The 22,394-nt window shown below is 46.5% G+C and overlaps 1 protein-coding gene across 4 annotated transcripts in view; it reads right to left on the reverse strand.

Moving 5' to 3' along the window:
- The window catches only part of nfia (nuclear factor I/A), a 105,692-nt gene that overhangs the window by 32,764 nt on the left and 50,534 nt on the right, over positions 1 to 22,394 (reverse strand). For all 4 annotated transcript variants that reach the window (XM_083671294.1, XM_083671295.1, XM_083671293.1 and 1 more), the window contains exon 3: positions 1,991 to 2,053. In XM_083671294.1, coding sequence (XP_083527420.1) covers positions 1,991 to 2,053 — 63 coding nt within the window. The remainder of the gene's footprint in view (positions 1 to 1,990; positions 2,054 to 22,394) is intronic.

The following is a 22,394-nucleotide window of genomic DNA, read 5'->3' on the forward strand; positions in this document are numbered from 1 at the left end:
GTGTTTTTGTGTGTGTGTGTGTGTGTGTGTGTGTGTGTGTGTATGTATTAAGGTGCAGTACAATTGTAGGGTGTTTGGAGAAAGTGTTTATGTTGTCTGATGAGTTGAATTTCGGGAGCAATGTGTGTCAACGTGTTAGGTGTACAGATGTTTTGGAAGTATTGAGGCTTGCAATCCAATGGGTTTAGGGTGTTGTACAGTGTGTGTGTGTGTGTGTGTGTGTGTGTGTGTGTGTGTGTGTGTGAGAGAGAGAGAGAGAGAGAGTGGGGCTGTGATGCTGTGGTTCAGCAGAGGGTATAATCCCCCACAGCTCAGCCCAGCACTACTACAGCCAGCCCAGACGGCAGATGGAGCCAGTTTGGGATCCCGCAAAAATAAAAACAGAATTAAATCAAATAAATAAAAATTAAACCCACACGGACATTTACGGGTCCGATTATGTGGATATCTGCACAAGATAGACACGTGAGAGGTGGTGACCTACAGTTCATCCACAGGACAGAGAGAACGAGAGGAGGAGAGAGGGCAAGGGGGGGGGGGGGAGGAGGAAAGAGGGAGAGAGCGAAAACGAGCAAAAGCAGGCTGGATAAAAAGAGTAAGAGAAAGAGGAACATAGAGAAAGAGAGATATAGAAATAAAGGGAGCCAGAAATAATGCGAGAGAGAGAGAGAGAGAGAGAGAGAGAGAGAGAGAGAGAGAAAGAAAGAAAGAGAGAAAGAAAGAAAAAGCGAGCCAGAAAGAAAGAGGGAGGGAGAGAGAGAAAGAGAGGGAGAAAGCGAGCCAGAAAGAACGGATGAGATCAGCTACATATGGGCTGGGGGAGGATAAACCTTGCTCCTCATCTGTCCATGTGCAAAATGGGAATAAACAGGGTAGGGTGGGTGTCTCACACACACTTACACACACACACACACACACACACACACACACACACACACACACACACACACACACACACACACACACAGTAGTGAAGTCACAGCGATCTGGGATTGGGACAGCAAACGTGCAGTGTGTAAGACTAACCGCTGGCCTTGTCGCTATGGTTTCAGTGTCAATGGCAACACAGGCTATTCTAAAGAGGGATATTCTCTCTTCTTTTCTAATGATAAGCAACTGTAGTTGTGAGTGTGTCGGAGCAGGAGAGGGTAGCCAAAACTAGAATAATGGAGTGGGAGAGTTGTGTTTGAGGTGCAAGGCCGGCTCTTAAGTCTTGTAAATGCAACACTGGAGACCTAAGAGAAACACTTGGCGCCCCTAAATACTGTACACTCATAGAAACACACATCGTATTGTCTCTCGCACGCACACACACACACACACACAGACACAGACACAGACACAGACACACATACACAAACACACACCCTTGGGCTCAATCCTCTTAGGGAATTATGGCCTCCCTCTGGGTTTAACATGTTGGATGTTCACAGAGGCTGTCTGAACCACTGCGCACACTGTAGCCCTGGAGAACAGGGTTGGACCACAGCCGCTTACAAAAGGCAAAACATATGTCCGAGCCGAATCTGTGTGCATGTGTGTGTACGTGTGTGTGTGTGTGTCCGGGGCTTAGAAATAAATCAACTGTTTCACACCAGACGCTTTTGTGCAGACAGATAGAACGTCCAACTGGCAGAAATGAAGTTTGAAATTTAAAGAGGAGGTTGAATAATGTGGAGTCTACTTTCTGGTCTAGCACTGATTCTATTATGTCTCCTCCCCGACAACCCTGACTGATCTCTGATCTGAGGTGATGGGATAGGTCAAAACAAGGTCTACATATGCTGCTGCTTTAACCCGTCCAATCAGGTTAAGATCACTGATTCAAGTTCAAATATGGAAGGAACCACAGGTGCTAAGTGAGTTCTCTAATGCTTCTCTTGTCATGTACAACAGCTTTGTTTGAGAGAAAAGTGCTTTCTTCATCTATTCATCTCATATGGCCAATGACAACACTCATACTAATATTGATGAATATCATGAGACTCACCATTCTCTGGCTGGTCCTTGATATCAGCCTCGCTTTGCTGGTTGGGACTGTCACCCTGTCCATCTGCAGAGAGGAGGAGGGAGGAAGAGGAGAGAATGTTTGAGTATGGGAGAAACATTGTCCATTTTGAGACTGAAACTAAAGGGTACGTTTAAAGTGCATACAGTAAAAGTGACAGACACAGCAACACTTGGATGAGGGTTGCTCTCTTTTGTAAAAAAAAAAAAAGAAGAAAAAAAAGACTCAAATCCAAACAATCAATCCACATTGATATGTGCAGGGCTTCATACCAATACACTGATGACTGTGCATTTGTTACTGTAGTATCCTGAGTGTGTGTGTGTGTGTGGAGGGGTTGCCCACCGTCTAGGCTTACCAGCACAACCCTACCTCGTGCCTGTGCTGCACTATGTGTGTGTATGTGTGTGTGTCCAGGTGAAACCCTAGTCTCGTGTCTCCAGCACATAGATCGATGCTGGCGTCTCCCCTCCCTTTCCCTCCTCCACCACACACACACATACACCCCTGTGACCGCATCGACAACAGACAGGCAGACTAAGGCTGGGATAGACTGCAGCTGTAGCACACAGACAGACAGGCCGTGGGGTAAAGCTACTCTGCAGCTAGCTAGTCAGGTGTGGTCGATCGCCCTCACCGGTGCCTTTCACTCTGACTGGCTTTGCTGCTCGGTGCATCAGCTAATTTACTGTGGGGACACAAGAAGAGCCTTTTGGCCTGGGTCTCTGTGTGTAAAGATGGGGATTCTTTGTCGGTCAAATGTTTGGGTTTTGTAATGTAGTGAACTGATGTAGTAACTGTAGTGTACTGTAGTTGATGGGTGTATTTGTGGAAACAAGGTGAATAAGGTTTTTTGGAAATAATACACACACACACACATAGGTGCGCACGCACGCACACACACATACATCAGAATGCTCACAGCAAATGTATTGTAGAGCTCGCTTATGAAAATCAATCTGGCTGAAGAACGCTGGCTCGAAAGAAAGAAAAAAACCCACGATGCACCGCACTGCATCCCTCATAAAAGGAAACCTATAAATTTGACGGGCAAATTTTTGCCCTACAAGAGGCGTTTAACACTATCATTAGCACTGACAGCAATGATGAGGGAAGTGACGTTAAAAAATGTCGTTGCGGGACCGAGAGAAGTTGGACTCCTGTTTCTCCTCTTTTTTTAATGGTTTTTACTGCTGCCAAAATTGCAAAGGAACATACCCTTTGGATGATTTAGCTGGCTTCGGGGAGTATCGATCCGAAAGGGCTGCGGATAAAATTGTTGGGAGTGGGAGAAATATTACCCATCTCCACTCCTGGAGCTGGACTGTGGTGCTAGCAGGGCTATGATTCAAGGGCGTGCTAGGCTGTCAGAGCCAACAGGCCCATCTCATCCAGGCCTAGGTTACTATCTGACTCATGCTGTGCACCAAAATAGTTGAAAGAGTCGGTTTCAGAGACAGAGGCGAATAAAATCAAAGTGTTTTACGTGTTAAAGTGGTTTTTTTGGTTTTCTCTCTCTCTCGTTGTCTTTTTTCACAATGTTTCTGTTCTGATAGAGGCAATAGCTGGAGGGAGAAATGAGGTTGTCTCCGTGAAGTTTCACACCAAATGTTTATCTCTAAAACAAAGATTTTTCTTTGACGCAAGTGCTACCAGACAAGCCGATTGGCCCCTTTGATCTGCCAGAGAGTGCAATGGTCCATTACCGATGCAGCCTTAAAAAAATACAAAATAAATGCTTCAAATATACGTGACTGGCACAACAAGAGGGGAAACGAGCAAAAAAGGCGGCAAAAGGAAGCAGGGGGGAAAAGTATAGCATTGTTTAAAATGCAACCCCCCAAAAAGTTTGGCCATCCCTTTCCCTCCCTTGCAGACAAAGTAAACAATTTAGGAGGACTTGTTTGCATTCTGCTCAGCGTTTGTGGTCTGCATCAACAGCTTAAAACAAAGGCAATCTGGAGTCCCAGAGAACAAAACGTCCCCCCAGCAACCGAACAGAGCCCCGGCTGCGAGCGGGGGGTTTGGCGGGGGCAGGGGCTAGGACTGGGTGCTGGGTGTGTGTGGGGGGGCACTTTCACACAGTCCCCCCCCCCCCCCTCTCTCCCCTGTACACCCAATGCTCTCACACGCCTTTCCCCCTCGCTAATTAAATATGCAAATGAGGCGTGAGACCCAGACTCTGTGTGTCACATCTGCATTTACCCCCTGTTGAGGGCCCTCAGAGGGATAGGAGGAAGAAAACCTGCCCGATTAAAAAAGACGACGGAAAGAAAACTCCACAAAACAAAAAAGACACTAAACAACAAACAACTAAATACCCTGCGCGCAAACAAGGCCATTCAGGCTGGCCTTAAACTCTATAGAGGTCTGTAACAAGCCACTCTTTCTCTGCCTGTCTGAGGGGCTGAGGAGGGCTAGGGCCTGAGCCGTGTCTGGCTTCTCCTCTCCCACCGTTAAATATGCTAAGGGGAGTGTGTAAGCGCTGGTGAGGGGGGAACGGGGGATAAAGTAAAGAAAAGCAAAGAAAGCCCCCCATTGCAAACTCTCTCTCTGAGAAGATTCACGATAGATCAACGGGCAGTTAAGGAATCCATTCATTATCGTTATCGTTATGAATATGCGCTGTCACAGAATTTATAGCCCCTAATTTGAGGAATTAATAGATTACAGAATTTGTGTCGCTGCTCCTTATACAGGTGCCAATAACTTAATATGAGTAATTAAGGCTCAAAGCTGGGTCTTTGATTTAGCCATGCAATGGAAGGTTATGAAGAAGCTCGGTCCTTCTCAGTGCATACCTTTTCCCTGTCTTTAATAGGACCTGGCTGAAGCAGCAGCACTAACCACAAGACCACTAAACGTTTACGAGGAGCCCATCTCTTTAACGGGCCAGGGGGAGAGAGGACAGTACAGTAAAGTACAGTGTAGAACAGTACAGTTAAAGTACAGATGGTGGCCCAGTTAAGGACAACTGGAGGTGTATGAATGGAATATCTTGGTGCTTGTTGAATAAGTCAACGAGTTGATTCCCTAATTAGATCGTTAGGAGCCCCCCACCCCCCCCCCCCCCCCCCCCCACCCGGTGCTTTTTCGTCTGTCTCTCTGGTTCCCTTTCACAGTTTTTACCTCTCTCTCTGGTCCACTTTTTCTTTCCCCCTCTCTCTAGTTTTTCCAATTCCTTCAAGCCCTCTCTTCAGTTCCCTCTTCTTCTGTTTATTTCTCTCTGGTCGCCTATGTCTGTCTGTCTGTCTGTCTGTCTGTCTGTCTGTCTGTCTGTCTCTCTCCCTCCCTCCCTCCCCCTCACGGGCCTGAGCCCTGACTAGAGGGGGAACACCGCCTGGCCCCGCTTCATTATGCATGCGCAAAACCATCTGTACTTCTCCCAGGTCTGCTCCCTCTCTCTCTCTCTCTCTCTCTCTCTCCCTCTCTCTCTCTCTCTCTATCCACCACCGCCGCTTTCCCACCAAGTGCTCCGCTGTAATCCAATTGTGTGTTAAAACCCAGCTTTCAAAAGGCCCTTTTACACACTGGGGCTCAGGAACACGCAGCCCAATAAAAGGAGGCAGAAACTTAATTTAGAAATACAAACGGGCCATTCTGGGCCATCAATGGGAAGGTGAAGCCACGGGGATTGGTTTATTGTTTTCACAAGTATCGTCTCTAAGCTTTGGCTTTCTCTCTCTCTCTCTTTATCAAAAGATTGTGGCGGATTCACAAAACCTCCGGATTTAATTTGGCATTCCTGTAAGCCCCCCATCCCCACCACCACCCTTTTACCCCCCCCCCCCCCCTCCCTCCAATCCTCTCTGCCATCATCTTCATTCTAAACCACAACATCAGGATACTTGTTGGGAACTTGTGTAACAGTACAATAGGTAAAATAGGTAAAAATGGGAGTTTATGGTGGGGAAAGTTTAAATAAGAACTGAGGTAGATGTTTTTACTTTTATCTCAAAAAGTTGGCCTCAATAGAGCTGAATTGTACTTTGAAGGCATTTTACAGAGGTCATTTCAGTGCATTGTACCCTTGATTTTCATACACCCACACACACACGCACACACACACACACACAGCAGTCCAAACAGGAGTAAGCAAGAGTGCAGTGTAGGTACAGACCGGGCTGGTTTGTTTCCATATGCTTTCCCTGGGTCCAGTGTTTGGCTAACCTTGACCTCCCTCCAGGCTCCCTACGTCACTCCATACTTAATAAGCTCTGTGTTTAGATAGAACCCCTCTGCTTCTCATCTACTGTACTGTACTGTGTGTGTGTGTGTGTGTGTGTGTGTGTGTGTGTGTGTGCGTGCGTGTCTGTGTGCGTGTATGTGTGTGTGTGTGTGCGTGTTTGGAGCAGGAGGCTCAGGAAGAGGGACAAAGAGGATAAAGTTACAGTGTCAGTGTTTACAGATCCTGTCTGTCCTTTAAATCTAAACAGCCGGCGGTTTGAAAGAAGAGATAAAACCCTGAACAAGCACCTTGGAGGGATAAGAAGTGCAGAGCAGGACACCAGATGTGTACAGGGTGCTGCCAGACCAGGGCTCTCACTTCTCTACTCAAAAGTGTGCACTGTACATTCACAAAGCAACTGATTGTCACCACAAACTATGAGACGGCAACGCCACGCATGTTGTAAATAAATAGTGCTTATGAATTCCTTTACTGCTGTGTGTGTGTGTGTGTGTGTGTGTGTGTGTGTGTGTGTGTGTCTGTGCGTGTGCGCGTGTACACTGCACTGACCATGCCTAGCTAACGTTAAGCAGGGACAAAGACAGACATTCCTGGCTGACTGAAACGTATGGTCACACACTCACACTGTCACACACACTGTCACACACACACACACACACACACACACACACACACACACAGTACAGTCTCACACGCTAGCGAGGAGCTTGAGCAGAGATATCATTATCAGCGGCGCTGGATAAGGGAGGCGTGTAATGAAAAGCTGTACGGCGGGGCACTGTACAAGCAGACATGACATTTAGCCGCCCCATCCGGGAGACGCAGGTAATTGAGTGGCACTCTGACTAGTTTCCAACGTTTACGCCGCCGCGGGACGCATGGCTGAGCGAGCGCTGGGCTGTGACTGCTGTGGCTTCGTGTACTCTCTCTCACACACACACACACACACACACACACACACACACACACACACACACAAGCATATACTATACACACTCACACAAGACCTCCCACACATTTCATGAATATGATTTTGAAGAGAGTTTTGTGCATAATTGTCATGCCTTTGTTCTATTTGTTTATATGTCCATGTGTAAAGGTGAGTCTGTAGGGTTGGGTCAGAAACTATTTGGTCCCTGTGAAACTATCTGGGATGGTGTTGCAGGGTCTTTCCATCATGCGTGGGCAGTCAGCCCCATCATGTCTATCAAATAACTCTCTCTCTCTCCAACCTCCTTCTTTCTATAGAATTATATTCATGTCTACTGTACATTATCTCCACAGGTTCCCCTTCATGTCTACTGTACATTATCTCCACAGGTCCCCCTTCATGTCTACTGTACATTATCTCCACAGGTCCCCCTTCATGTCTACTGTAGCTCACCCCATTACCTCTCTCTACTTGTGCCTCACACTCTATCCATCTCAACACTTCTATCTCTGCATTCATATACCTCTCCTCTTCATCTCTCTCTACGTATTCTGTTCATTCCTAGGTGGTTCAGTGTTCTGGGTCACCCTCATAAAGGCGCCCATGCAGAGGAGAGCAGCCCATGCAGGGGAGAGCAGCCCAGGCCCAGACACAGACTAACTGGGGAAGGAAGGAACAATTAAGGCAGGGGGGGAGGGATTGAGAGAGAGAGAGGCGTAGAGGAGGGCAGAGAGCTCCCTCTTATCCGCCTCGGCCCCTGCTGTTCAAGGGGAAATCTGTGGGAAAAGTCAAACTCTGTGGCCTCGTAGGCAGGGCTTCTTCCTCCGACACCCCTTTCTATCCCCCCTGTTATTCTGCTCCCACACACACACACACACACACACACACACACACACACACACACACCCTCTGCCCCTACAAGCAGACTCCCCTGATATGAACCGCGGCTTCTAGGAAGCAGGGTGAAAAGAGAAGAAGGGGGCTGAGGAGCAGAAAAGAGTTCTTGGCCTTTTCTCAGCAGAGAGAGAGAGAGAGAGAGAGAGAGAGAGGCAGAGAGAGAGTGTGTGAGAGAGAGAGGGAGAGAGAAGCAGCAGCCCTATCCCAGCATTCCCCTGGGCTTATGGTGAAACATACAGCCCTGGGGCCGCTTTCAATTTACTCTCTCCAGCACTCCCTCTCTCCCTCTCTCAACCTCTCTCTCTCTCTAAATAGCTGTGCTGTGAGAGAGAAGTTGAAGCTGTCAGGGATCTAATGTGTACAGCGACCTCCCGTAGCCCTGATGGGGAGAGATAGAGAGATCGAGGGAGGGTCAAGTGTGCATGTGAGACAAAAGTGTTATGTTTAGTATTTTTACATAGAGGACGGGGTGGGGGCGGGGCTGTTTGCAAATTGAAATCGAGCGGATAACAAGTAACGACTCCTACGTTCTAGAAATATTTTTTCAATGCACATATATTAGTCAGAGAGAGAGAGAGAGGGAGAGATTATAATTCTATAAACAAAATGCCTTTCAAAAACACAGAGATAACCTTTTGAACAAACTGGTTAATTGCAAGCATATTGTTTTGCTTAAATTAAGACCACCCCACTCCCCACCAAAACCAATCGTCAAGTGACAGTTGTGGAAAAAGCGTGATGTTAAATCCGTTTTTTCAGCAGCCAGTATGTTCGCCCCTTCCTGGCTTTGTCTACCCTCTTGCTTTCGCCATGGAAACCACATCTAGAGCTGGAGATAATATCCTCTTTTATTGACACATTAAAAACACAGTTTTTTTTTTCAGAAGGACGAGGTTGCGCACAGTGAGAGCAAAGGGAAAATTAACAGTGGGGAACAAGCTGGTTTATAGCAGTCTGCTTGTGTGATGGGGGAAAGAGAAGAATGCATACGTCGCAGACATCTGACCTTCTGTCATCTTTTATATCTGGCCAGGACAGCAGTTGTCGGAGGGTTCAGTATTGAATCAAAAAAAGTGTTGTCAGTTTGATTGTCATTTGCCAGAGATCTAATCTCGGTGAGTACTGGGGAGGGCCGCCACTCGGTGACACAGGGGAAAAATGCCAAGAGAGAGAGGGAGAGAGAATGTGTGTGTGTGTGTGTGTGTGTGTGTGTGTGTGTATGAGCTGTAATTCACCGCTGTCCCAGAGCCAAGCTGACATGCTCCAGCTGCAAACAGAGTGCCTAGGTGCTGTGTGTGTATGTATGTGTATGTGTATGTGTATGTGTTCAGTGTGTGTGTGTGTGTGTGTGTGTGTATGTGTGTGTTCATTCAGGGGCTGTCAAAGGCAAATTGCAGAGCCAGTAGCCAGGTAGAAAGCCCTGTTCCCCTCCACCAGACACTGATGTCTTATCACAACCAGGAAGTGTCTGTCACCACCTCCATACATTCAAACTGAGGAAATCAGAATATCCCTCAAAATGATTATCCTCTAAAGCTAACCTCCCAAGTACGTAGCACTTCTGGAAGACAAGTCTGGAAAAAATAAGACAAATATTGAACAGGGTCTTTATTGTGGGATAGTGGTGTGTGTGTGTGTGTGTGTGTGTGTGTGTGTGTGTGTGTGTGTGTGTGTGTGTGTGTGTGTGTGTGTGTGTGTGTACAAGGGGGGGGGGGGGGGTTGGTGGTAAAGAAGGTGAAATCATCACGCCACACAGTCATTGTGTGCACTCCCTCCCCCATCGGGTGACCTAATCGAATTTACCTGTTTAAACAAACTCATGCCTTAACACATAAACAAGTCACTCTGGGCCAAATGAGTCAATAAATGGGCCCAAAGATAATAAACAGGGGGCCAGTATTTGCACCTTTCTCTGGCACGGCAGAGCAGCAAGGGCCCACTTCCACCATGGCCACTGACACCAAACCAGAGCTCTGTGGCCAAGGAAGCCTTGGCTTTTCCCCTCCCCTCATTCTCCCTGAAAGAGTGAAAATAGAAAAGTGTCCATGCTCTTTCTTGGCAGTGCGACACCAGCGTGAATAAAAAAAGACAGGGTGATATGGTTTGGCAGCCAACTTTTGCTCTCGCCTCCTCTCTCTCTCTCTCTCTCTCTCTCTCTCTCTCTCTCTCTCCGTTTTCTTTCTCTACCGCTCATTCAGAGTCCCTGGCTAGAGCCCCTGTCTGGAGCAGACTAGGGGAGAGTCTTGCCAAGGCTGGAGAACACTGGGCGAGCGCCGTGCCGGTGGTGTGCCGCACTCCTCTAGCCTGCTACGCTATGCTACACTCCCTGACATGGACTTTCACACACATGGCCCCCGGCAAGATGGGAAACCCCCGGCAGCTCTGGGTACGATGGCGGGTCCTCCCTCTCTGCCCACTACCCAGCCAGCGCCAGGCCTACCCACCCAAAACCACTGAGCCTTGCTCTGCCTAGCACTAGCCTGCACCCGTAGCCAGAATTCTACAAAACATACTATAGAAAATGTGGGAAATTGTGTCAAGGACAGAGGGATATTTTTCTAAGATTATTGTAACAAAATAACATAATATAAAAGAGATGACCTGGGTAGGATTTTTAATCAATAATTTTTATTCTTATTCAATTTAAATTCTAGGCCTTATATAAATTACTCAACTTTATTATGAAATATGTACATTGTAAAACAAATATATTCCTTATTGATTTCACAGACACTTTCTTATTTTCCTTTTAATGAAATGAGATGATATATGGTTTAATTTCAAAAGGCTCTCAGTCAATATATACAGCCACATATAATTTTCTTCTGCGTATCTTTAATTTCAGAGAAATCATAAATTGATCATGATTTACATACTCCCTGCACAGAACTCTATTCACTTAAATAAAATACATTTATTTGAATATCTATTCAAATAAATACAAATACACCACTCTATTACAAATACAGCACTTATTGAAATGATGTAGATGTAAAGAAAATATTGCAGTGGAAATAAAACCTAAAATGCACAACTGTCACCTTTTTTTTTTTTTTTACTGTTGGTGATAATGCAAAATAAGCATGCACAATTTTGGGGGGAATTTACAATGGAGAAATTCGAGAGACAATCACTCTTAGAAAAAGGCTCAGTGTTGGAGCAATAACCCAAGTCTCTGACATGTACCAGCCAGCGCTGAAGGATCAGTGCAGATGCCAGCCAAGGCGCTGGGTTGGCATTTCAACCCTGGCAGCCCCCTGCACTCTCAGCCAAATCCACAAAAAAGAGAGGGAGAAAAAGAGATACACGCTTTTGTCCAGTCTGAATAATACGACCAATGTCGAAAATGCCAGGCGAATGCCTCGATCATCGGTTTTGATGGAAAAGACGAAAAAACTCAATGACTAGTAATGCTGCATTTTTTGTGGTATTTAGACAAAATAAAAAGTATTGTTTTCTCTCGAGCGTTTTTTTATTCCCCCTCCCCCCTCTCCCCTCTCCCTTTAGCGTCATGGGCGTAGCAGCCTTTCGTTGAAGTCCCAGAGGCTGTCTTCACCACCCCTCCCAAAAGCCTCCATTTTGTGTACATCTGACAGACGTCCATTTTATGGTACCCCTTTCCACTTTCCGCAAATACAATACAACACAACCAGCGACTCCCCAAAATTGTGTCGACTAGCCCTTCCATGAGGTTCTGCGCCGACTGAGATTCAAAATCATCGTTCCGTTAATTACAAATAAAATCCCCAATGAAAATGAAAGGGATTGGCTTTGAATGAGTGCCATCGCTTGCCAAGCCGCCATTTTAAAAGCGAGTCGGTCTCTCTCGTATTTGTCTCCCATCTCCTCCATCCCTCTGTCTGTCTGTGTGTGTGTCTCTCTCTCTCTCTCAAGCTTATCCTCAACATAGCTGTTAAACCATCCTGCCAGGCACAGCTATACTGAGAGAATCACGTTAGCTGCCTCCATTGTTGGATGACACACAAGCAACCGCTGCCAAGGAGTTGGCTGCCAAGTTCAACAAGATTCAGATTTTAAAAAAAGAGCAAGAGCTAAAAAAAAAGAAAAGGCACAAACATACACTCGCACCCAACACAGGACCGAATCTCCCACGACAATGATGGCTGCACGCAGGACAGTTTGTTGCAGTTTTAGCATTAACGTTTAGCACTGATATATCCCCCTTACCCCCTTTACACCTAATGCCCTGGCAGCCATCTTAAAAGCTTTGGCAACCATTTTGAAAGTGCAGTCTGCCTCCTTTGAGCACTTGCCATTCTCCATGCCATGTTTTCAGAACAAAAGATGCGATAGGAATTACCACTTACTCTACTGAATGCTTTCACAAAAGACAGTGTCTTCAAAAGAGAAAGGTGAAAGAAACGAGAGAAACTAAATGTGGATCTCAAGGCTAATGTTTGCAGAACTCTGACCCCTGCCTAAAAACTAATCTTAGCAATTCATGACTGAAATGATGGAAGTACAAAGCTACTGTACGTATTCCATTCAGTGCACTTTACTCTGCAGAGGCTAGACATTCACAACATCCATACTGACAGTTTGCAGGGTGTTTCCTCCGCATTAGTCCTGATTGAGAGAGCAGTATTAGGTTCAATTAATGTGAGTCATGTTGATGCTTTATGTTTTGTTCCCCCAATACGCCTGCAACAATAACATTACTCAAATGGGCAATTACTCCATGGTAAAACACTAAAATCCAGCATTCAACAACAGGTTTCTCAAGGCATGTATACATCCCTTTTCAGATAATATTGGAGTATTTGTCTTGCTACTGTATGTGTAAAACATGCCTGTGTTGGTGAGTAGAGCGACTAGCCAGACACACACAGTCATTTCCAGCGCTAATTACTTTTGACTGCATTTGCTCACAATCAATTCAAGCTACAGCATATGCACACCCAAATATGCAAATTCAGCAGGTATTTCATGAAATAACATTACTCTACAATGTTCCATAAAAAATGGTCCCTGAATTATAAACAAAAAATACTCTAAATAATAATAATTACAAAAAAAATATCTTCCTAGTTCTGATGATTGATAAACAATAAAAGGCATGAGAATCTTGACAGTGAGAATGATGGAAGTAATCATGGGAATGTAGTGAGATTAAGAGAGACAACCCCCAGCTGAACAAGACGGTGGTGTGTGTGTGTGTGTGTGTGTGTGTGTGTGTGTGTGTGTGTGTGTGTGTGTGTGTGTGTGTTTGAGGCTGTGTGAGGCCCCCTTGGCAGGTGTAGAAGAGATACTCTCCCACTATGCTGTCATTCCTTTAGATACTCTGGGGATTGCTCACCCATAGCCACTCCGACTGCGGCAGCTAGTGGATCAATTAAGGGAAGCATGATTAACATTACAGCAGAGGGGGGGAGCGTCAGGAATAATGGACGGGATGGGGGAAAGTGGATTAGGACAAGGGGGAGAACCTTGACGTGTGGGCAAGATATTGTGCAAGTGAAGGACGCCATCGGCAGCCGCATGACATAAGCCAGATTGAAATAGTTTGGAATGCGATTGATGAATTGCCGTATTGATTTGGTTCTGCCTCACTTACCATAATTATAGAACCGTAATGGATGGCATTACTGATGTTGTGTTGTTTTTTTTCTCCATCCTCCTCTCTTCCGCTCTTCGCTGCTTCTTTTGGCTCTCCCTTTCTGCTCCCCCCACCCCCCCTTCCTTGCCTCCAAAGTCAGCGAACATCCTTGGGCACATTTTAACGTCTCAATTTCTGACAGTGGAGAACATTTGAATTTAAGAAAGGCGGGTCTATCCTGCCGAAAAAACAACCACTACTACTGATAATGGTAAACATGCCTTGTCTGGTTCTGAGTCTGGGAAATTAAATAATGCTTTTCATCCGATGCCCCCCACCCCCCTCCCTCTTTCACTCTGTCTGGAGAGTCTCTTTGCGGGCCTCAGCTCTGATCCCCTCAAGAATGCCGGCGAGGGGAGTCAATATCAGGCTCTCCACAGAGACACAAAGTGCCGACTTTCAACTAGAGAGAAGAAGAAGAGCCCTCACCCCTCCCCACCCCCCTGCCTCCCCCTCTCCTACTGCCTCCCCTCAGTCATTGATAAGTAGAGAAACTAGGACGAAGAACAAGATTCCTCAGGCCCAGACAATAGGCTTCCTGTGAGGTTACAGTTACCCCGGGAGGGGAAGGCAGAGAGGGGAAAAGGAGAGAAGGGAAAAGAGCTGGAGGAGAGGGATTGAGAGAGAGAGAGCGAATGGGGGGACAAGAGAAGAGCAGATGTGCTTGTGAGGGAGTGTGTGGTGACTGGGCATGCTTTTACATGAGAAAGTTCAGAAGTCTGCAGTATTTCCAGGATGGGACCATGCCAAGTTAACTGCAGTCCAATCACTCTTACCAATATCGATTCTAAGAACCACAGTCCAATCAACACATACACATACACAAGCAATGAAAATGAAGATACTTGCTATACACAGTGTTTAAGTAGCTCATAATCCATTCATATTTAATCAACAATCAAGGCAGTGGCTCTCGAAAAATATGTTCAGTACAAAAAAATGTCTAAAACATGTGGTACAAAACCCACAATGAACAAACTGTACAGTGAGGTCTACTACAGGTACTACATCACTGATGCATCACCTGAGCACAGGAAATGAAGCGACAGGTGACACAACTGAAGGCAGACAGTTTCTTTTCGAGGGTGGAATACCAAAAGCATAGATTAACCACTCACTATACAAGAGCATAATATACAGATGTGAGACAGAAATGGTACATCTTTACACCTCAGGGAATATATTTTGTTGATGTAAATACACATGATTAGTGCCAAATGTTTTTCGGGACCATGTGACCTGAGATACTCTGGGCCCTAGTTACATGGTATACAGTATATATGGCCTTCTATACACTACTATAGTACATTATACTATACAATACAGTATGTATTGTGGTCTGTATGAATATATATATATATATATATACAGAAATAAAGGAACCTGTTTGTCAATAGAGCCCTATCTACTCTAGAAAAACACAGTTAAGTACAGTAGAGTATCTGTTTTTGTTGTTTGTGGTGGAGAATTCTCAGGTGAGCAGCCCAGGTGTGTGCAAGCGTATGTTTTGACATCTCCTGCTACAGAGTAAGAGACAGTCATGGGCTAGGGAGAGAGAGAGCGGTGAGGGGCGATCGATAGGGCCGCCAGGGGAGGGAGGGAGGGCCCTGTCTCTGGTTACCCCCGTGGCCTCCCCCCTCGAGGGGCACCCGTCTGGAGAGCTGCCCTGACCACACACACACACACACACACACACACACACACACACACACACACACACACACACACACACCTCACTCCAACATCCGTCATGATGAAGCTTTACTCTCGCAATGCCAATGCAGAGCACCAACTCATACTACTCCATCAGTAAAATTCTCTCTCGATTCTCTTACTCCTCAGATCATGAGGATTTTTTTTATGGATATGACTATTCATTTGTTCGCATTTTCCATGTACCTCTTGCAATCTGGAAATGGAACAACTACATGTACACATAATTTTCAAAATGTAGAGTGGATAATTCATGGAATCAGAGTACTGCACTGTGGTCCTCTGTGGCTCAGCTGGTAGAGCATGGTGTTATCAACGCACACATGCAGCGTAACAAATGTATGCACTCACTATACTGTAAGTCGGTCTGGATAAAAACGTCAGCTACAGAAAATGGCGTCTATAACAGTCAGTTGACAATGTTGAATTAAGGACACGCATAGACCTAATTACAATGTTGATGTGGTGAGAAAAAGGTGGCCCGCTGGTCACACAACAACAAACACAGACAAAAGGACGGCGGTGTTAATCGATGTCACAATGGAAATAGTGGTTGTGGTGATTGTCAGTGTGGGGCCTGGATGAACTGACTAGCAGATGTATAACTATGTGTGCGTTGGCTGAGGCCATGCCTGTTGAACTGTGGACAAAGTCAGCCCAGCCCATCGACCAGCGTATCGATCTGTGCTGGGGGGGAAATGGAGAGAGGAGCTGCAGTGGTGCAGCTAGGGTTTCTGGGTATAAAACGAGAGCTCTCCCTCTTTTTTGCCTGCCTGTTTGACACCATGCATGCACCTCTTTCTCCTCTTTTTTTTCTTTCTAAAATAATGCTCTCACTCTATCTTTCTGTCTATCTTTTGCTCTCCTTTAACATCGTCTCGTCCCCGTCCCCCCCCTCGGTCTCTCTGTCGGTATCATGGCATGGGACATGGTGTGGAGCTCTCTCCTCTCCCAGACTGAGAGCTATCCCAGGCCTGTGCCAGAGGAAGCCAGGATGTCTGGTTCAGATAATACAAGGCCAGCCTAGGTACTCACACTACTGGAGTGGAACTCAAGGGTGTGCAACACACACACTTACACGTTCTGTACACACACACACACACACACACACACACACACACACACACACACACAGTGTTGCAGTGTTTTGAAAACGCTTTTTATGTTGTCTCCTGTTTATCTTATCTGACCCAACTCTAATCTTATTTATACCTCCCCCCACCACCAGTAAACCCCCACAGAACCATCTCTTCATAGGTTCTGCTCTGAGCCAAGTCTATTTCCCATGTGGAAGAGAGGCTACTGTAAGGATTGGAATAATGACCTGCCCATCCAAAACAATTGACGTACAATATATGTGCTTGTCCCCCCCCCCCACACACACACACAGTGTGTGTGTGTGTGTGTGTGTGTGTGTGTGTGTATGTGTGTGTGTGTGTGTGTGTGTGTATCCACAGGGCCAGTGCCATCAGCACTCTGTCACCCATATGGATTACGATGCACCCAGCGTGAACTGCAACACAGCAGAGAGGGGCAGCGTCTCAATGTCAGCCTCATTTCACTCCAGTCACACACACACACACACACACACACACACACACACACACACACACACACACACACACACACACATTCTCCCTCTCTCATCAGCCCTCCCTCCTCCTCTTCCTCCCCTCCACTTTACCAGAATATCCTCACTCGGCCTTTCCCCCCTCCTGGTCTCTGTGGAGAGAGAGCGCCAATGCATCAGGGCTATCTATCACCCACACTGCTTCCCGCAGTAATCAATTAGTCTTCCAGTGGGCGTACCTGAACCCTCTCTCTGGCCTGGCACTACCTGTTACTGCCGCCCGCCCCCAATGGGTACACACACGCCCGCCCCTGCCTTTTCCTGGAATCTCTCTCTCTCCTCTTTCTTCAGGCCTCTCTCTCGCTTTCCCTCTCTTCTTTCTTAAGGACCCCTTAAGATCCCTATCTCTCCATCCCTCTTGTTGTTTCCCTCCTATTTCCTTTTCCTTAAGGTCTTCCTCTCTCTCTCTCTCTCTCTCTCTCTCTCTCTCTCTCTCTCTCTCTCTCTCTCGTTTCTCCTTTGGAATTCCTGATCAGTAACATGCATGTTGTGGGTGTGTGTTTAGGTCAACACCATTGCACTTACTGTACGAACAGAGAGGCCATCTTATGGAGCTTTGACCTTTATTTTCTCTGTAGCTGTAGAGTTCAATATTAATATTGTCTATTTCATCTTAAGGGATTGTATTTATTTATTTAAGAGAGTATAAAAGGCAAGATACTGTACATGTTTCCATTTCATAAAATGCACTTCATTGAAAGTAATGGAACAACAGGAAACAAATTCACATTCACGCTGGCGCGCGCACACACGCACACACACGCACACACACACACACACACCAAAGACAAAAAAGGAGGACGGTGCCAATGGTTGTGCCCCTTGAGTGCCACTCTAGTTTGCCCGTTCCCAGGGTTGGCGGGGGCCTTGGTCAGAGAGGAGGGGGCAGGGAGGGAGGGGGCAGAGGAAGAGCGTGGGTGTGAGTAGAGTGGCAACAAGAGAGGGGGGTAAACCAAGGGACTGCCTTCCAACTGAAAACCTCCTAAAGTCAGGTGATAGCAGGTTGGACGAGGAACAGGTACAGCGCTACATTCTGAGGAAATAAAAGACCTGAGGGGGAAAGCGAGACAAGAAAGAAAAGACAGGACACCACCTAATGATGTGCATAAATATGTGTGTATGGGTGTGTGTGTGTGTGTGTGTGTGCGTGTGTGTGTGTCTAGAGGTGGGGGTGGGGTGGGGTGGGGGTGGGGGGAGGGAGCTGAAAGGGGGCACTGTTTACCGTCTCGCCTCCCCCCTGCACACAGCCCGTCTCACTTCAAACAAAGCTATTGGCAGGGGAGAGGGAGAGAGGCGGCCGCCGCCGCTGTTTTCCAGGGCCGCCCCGAGTTTCAAAGCCCCGTGAAAGAGGGCAGCAGTCTGGAGGGTACAGAGCCCAGGCTGGCATACTTGGCTGGCGCTGTGGCCAGGTGGTCTGGGCACATTGGCAAAGACACTGGCACGCCGCCCTATGCAGATGGCTCCCTCGGCCCCCTTTTTTTTTTTCTTCTTCTTCTTTTTTTTTTTTAAAGGTGCCGTTCTCTCTCTCTCTCTCTCTCTCTCTCCCCCTCACTCACTCCCTCTCTCTCCTCACAATGTGCACATGCACGCGCTTACGCACACATACTGACATACGCCCTTCTTCACGGGTCGCAGAACAACAGAATCCCCTCACCGGAAAAAAAAAATCCTGGTCCTTGCGATTGAATCCATGATTGAGATTTGCTTCTTGGGTAGACGGTGGCGTCTCTTGTTTTTGGCTGGCATTTGTGGGGGCACGGCTCGCCCCGGTGAGCCGAGCATGCGCAGTGAAGGAAGGGAGCCAGCTGCGCCATGCTGCCTTTGAGCACGGTGCCCACTGCGTCTGCTACCACAGTGGGCATGGGAGACACCGCCATGCCACCACGCCACTCCCTTCACCATCTCATTCCAGTCTCTCTCTCCCTCTCCTTCTGTCTCTCTCTCCTCTGTCTTTAACACACAACATCAATAAACACTGTTCTATCTACTAACTAGGGCTTTGTATCATCACACACCATTAGGATGTAAAAAGAGAAAGCAGAATGAAATGTTGTGGATTCCCTGCTGCTGTGCTCGGGAGTTGCTGGGGGTTTCGGTGGTTGTGTGAAACGCTCCCTGAACATATGGAGGAGGATCCACCATGCCCCCTACACAGCTGTCTGCACCCTTCCCTCCCCTCCTGATGCACTTCTTTACACACACACACACACACACACACACACACACACACACACACACACACACACACACAGACAGATGACGGAGCTGTATATGCATCTGTACATGAAAACAAATGAATATACACACACAGTGGATATACTGTTTGTACACACATGCACGCTTGCAAGCACGCACGCACGCACACACACACACGCACAGAGCTGTATATGCATCTGTACATGAAAACAAACCCGTGAATATAAAAACACAGTGGATGTACTGTTTGCACGCACGCACACACATTCAAACAAAACTGTACATGCCCGCACACACGAGTATACATTCGTGGTGAAAATGAAAATGCTATAAAAATGCTCACAAAACCACAACATGTGCAAAGCAGGCATGTACAGCCTATCAGCATTATTTCAAATAAAATCTATTGAATCTCTGCCAAATATGTCTCAGAAAAATTATTCTGCTTCATATCAAATTTAGACAGACATGCAATAAATTGTTTTTCATGTGGTTGACTTGAAAAATATAATAACTGTATTGCTTTTTTGGTAAACTGTACTCAAACACGACTTACGCAGTACCGTGAAGGTTTTTTTTCTTTGCAAATGGGAAAACATAATCCAATGGAGTTTTGATACATATAATCCTCATATCCCTTCCACTTCCAGGTATGCTGGGCTTTGAGATAATTTATGAGGGGGAGTGGATGACCCGTGGAGCTTAAAGAGTTAAACCAGGCCTTGTGCATGCGTGAGCCAACCCCCTCCCCCTCCATCCTTTCCCAGTCCTCTCCAAGTCCGCTCCCCTCCACCCAGTCTTCTCGTTTTATAGCCCCCCCCCACCAAAGTATGGACAATGTGCCATTATTACAGAATCATTATCTGCTTTTAGCGCTGACAGCAGAATCGCGCTGCACGCTGTGAAAGGAGGCCTTTCTTATGGTGATTAGGGGCTCCCCCCCGACGTTTCCTTGTGTTACCCACCCTGGCCGCCACCACCGCCCCAAAATGCACCAGCACGCAAACTATTATGGGCTTGGTAAATTAATCGGAGAGGATCTCGATTGGACGGATTCATCGATAAACGTAAATGTGGGTGGCAGTGTTCTAATGCGGAAAGACAGAGATGAGAGGAGTAAGAGAGTGAGAGAGAGAGAGAGAGGGGAAGGTGAGAAAGAGAGGGGTCAAGCCGCATCCCAAACACTGGGGGGGCCCCCGTGGGTGACCGGGGTCTTTCAGCTCTCTCACAATGTTTGGACATTTGCCTTTGTCCACTACACTTATCCTTCTTTCAGCCTGGCCTCCATATAATATCCCTTTACAGACGGCCGTCTGGTGAATGGAGATAATCTCCTCCACACTTCCACAGAGGCGTCCGACACAGGCCGTACAGTACAGGAGAGAGACTGGGATAGGAGCAAGGAGGCTCAGACGCTCTTCTTCTTGTCAAGGTTAGCCTACTTGCAGTAGTTTCATTCTGTTCTATGGCCAACGGGACTCTATTCTTGTGAATGAAATGTCCATGTGGCGGATAGTAAAGTTTATGAGGCTGAGCTTGGCTAAACACTGGACAGTTGCGCGTTCAGACTGGCCGTACACATTAAAAAGAATGGATTCTTATAACAGCTGATATGGTTTGGAAGAGGAAACCATAAATGCCCTTTTCATATCTGATTGCATTATTTTTTTTACACAGTGTGTTCCCTGGTGCTCAAGAAAAACCCCAATTACTCAAATCTCCTATTCCGCAACACTATCTTTTCCTCTGATAATTTGAGTTCTGTGAAATCCTCTAACCTACCCCCTTCTGATCTCCCCCCCAGGCCTCGTTGAAAAAAAACATACCCGTCTCTCTGAGGTTTCAATTTGGCATTGTCTTCTCCACACCGCTCTACCCCCCCCCCCCCCCCCCCCCTTCCAAAAAAAGACAAGAAAATGAAAAGAAAAAAGAAAAATGTCGGAGAACGTCTGAAGTTTCCCGCTGCAACAAAAACAGGCAGAAATCGCATTCGGGCGCAAAGTGGAACCACATCAAAAAGAGATGTTAATCCTGTCTGAATTCAGCGCTGTCCTCTTTACTATTAATAGCGGGCGAGGGGAAGGAACATTATGGATTTAATTTATTTATTGTGTCACGTATTAAGATTTGTGTTCGAGCGAGGTCCCTCTTCGAAAATTAAAACAAAATAAAATCCCTTCGTGGTTTCTGATAACCTATTTATGAGCTCTATGGTAATTTGGCATTTCACCCTTCCACCCTCCTCTTCTTAATTACTAAACCGCATTACAGGGCTGGCTTGAATAAACTACTGCACAAAGTTGATTGTGAATATTCTTCATAAATATGGGATTTTATTTATCCCTTTGCATGCAGTATATTAGCTGCAGTTTTGCATGCAGTGCAGTCCTCTACATTGAGTTCAGTTCATTTAAGGCACCTTTACCTAACACTGATTAAAGAGACGAAAGAAAATGATTGTGAAGGATTTCTTATATGAGTTGCATGGCTTATGCTTTGGTCTGCATCATGTGACCTCCCCTGGTCTCAAGCGGCTATGGGACTGGTTTATCACTGGGCATTTTCCTCTTTTTACTCTCTGCCTAAAAAACCTGTTGTGTGCTAGGTGTGTGTGTGTGTGTGTGTGCTTGCTTGCTCCCTCCCTGGGTGAAGTGGTCCTGGCTTGCAGTAGGCAGGTGGCTGGGAACACCATTAAACTCTTTCTCTCTCTCTCTCTCTCTCTCTATTTCCTCTCTGCCAGAGAAAGGCATGGCGGTCTAAATGTCACTTCCACTATAGGGCCTGGAGAAATCCCCCACCGGGCTCTCTCTCTCTCTCACAGGCCATGGGGAAGGGAGACGTTGTCCCTGACCTCTGATACACGGGCTTATACTCTCATTACCCTATTGGCAAAGGCTATGATTGGGGGTGGGCCAGGGTGAATCCCATTTTTAGTTCAGTGTATGTAGTGTGTGTATTTCAACTCAGGGAGCAGAATTTCAATTCAGTGCCCATTATTTGTTATTATTATTATTATTATTATTATTATTATTATTATTATTATTATTGTTGTCATAGTGTTTTGACCATTCAGGAAATAACTTTCAATTGACTGGGATCAACCTCTTAGCCTTCCCCTATGCTTACCCCCACACCCTCACCAGAAAGTCATTTTGGTTTTGTCGTGGCTGAGATGGGGTGAAAAGGTGTTCCACTCCCTCTTTCTCTGGCCAC

Source organism: Argentina silus, assembly GCF_951799395.1.
Source record: "Argentina silus genome assembly, chromosome: 6".
In the NCBI taxonomy this organism is placed as follows: domain Eukaryota; kingdom Metazoa; phylum Chordata; class Actinopteri; order Argentiniformes; family Argentinidae; genus Argentina; species Argentina silus.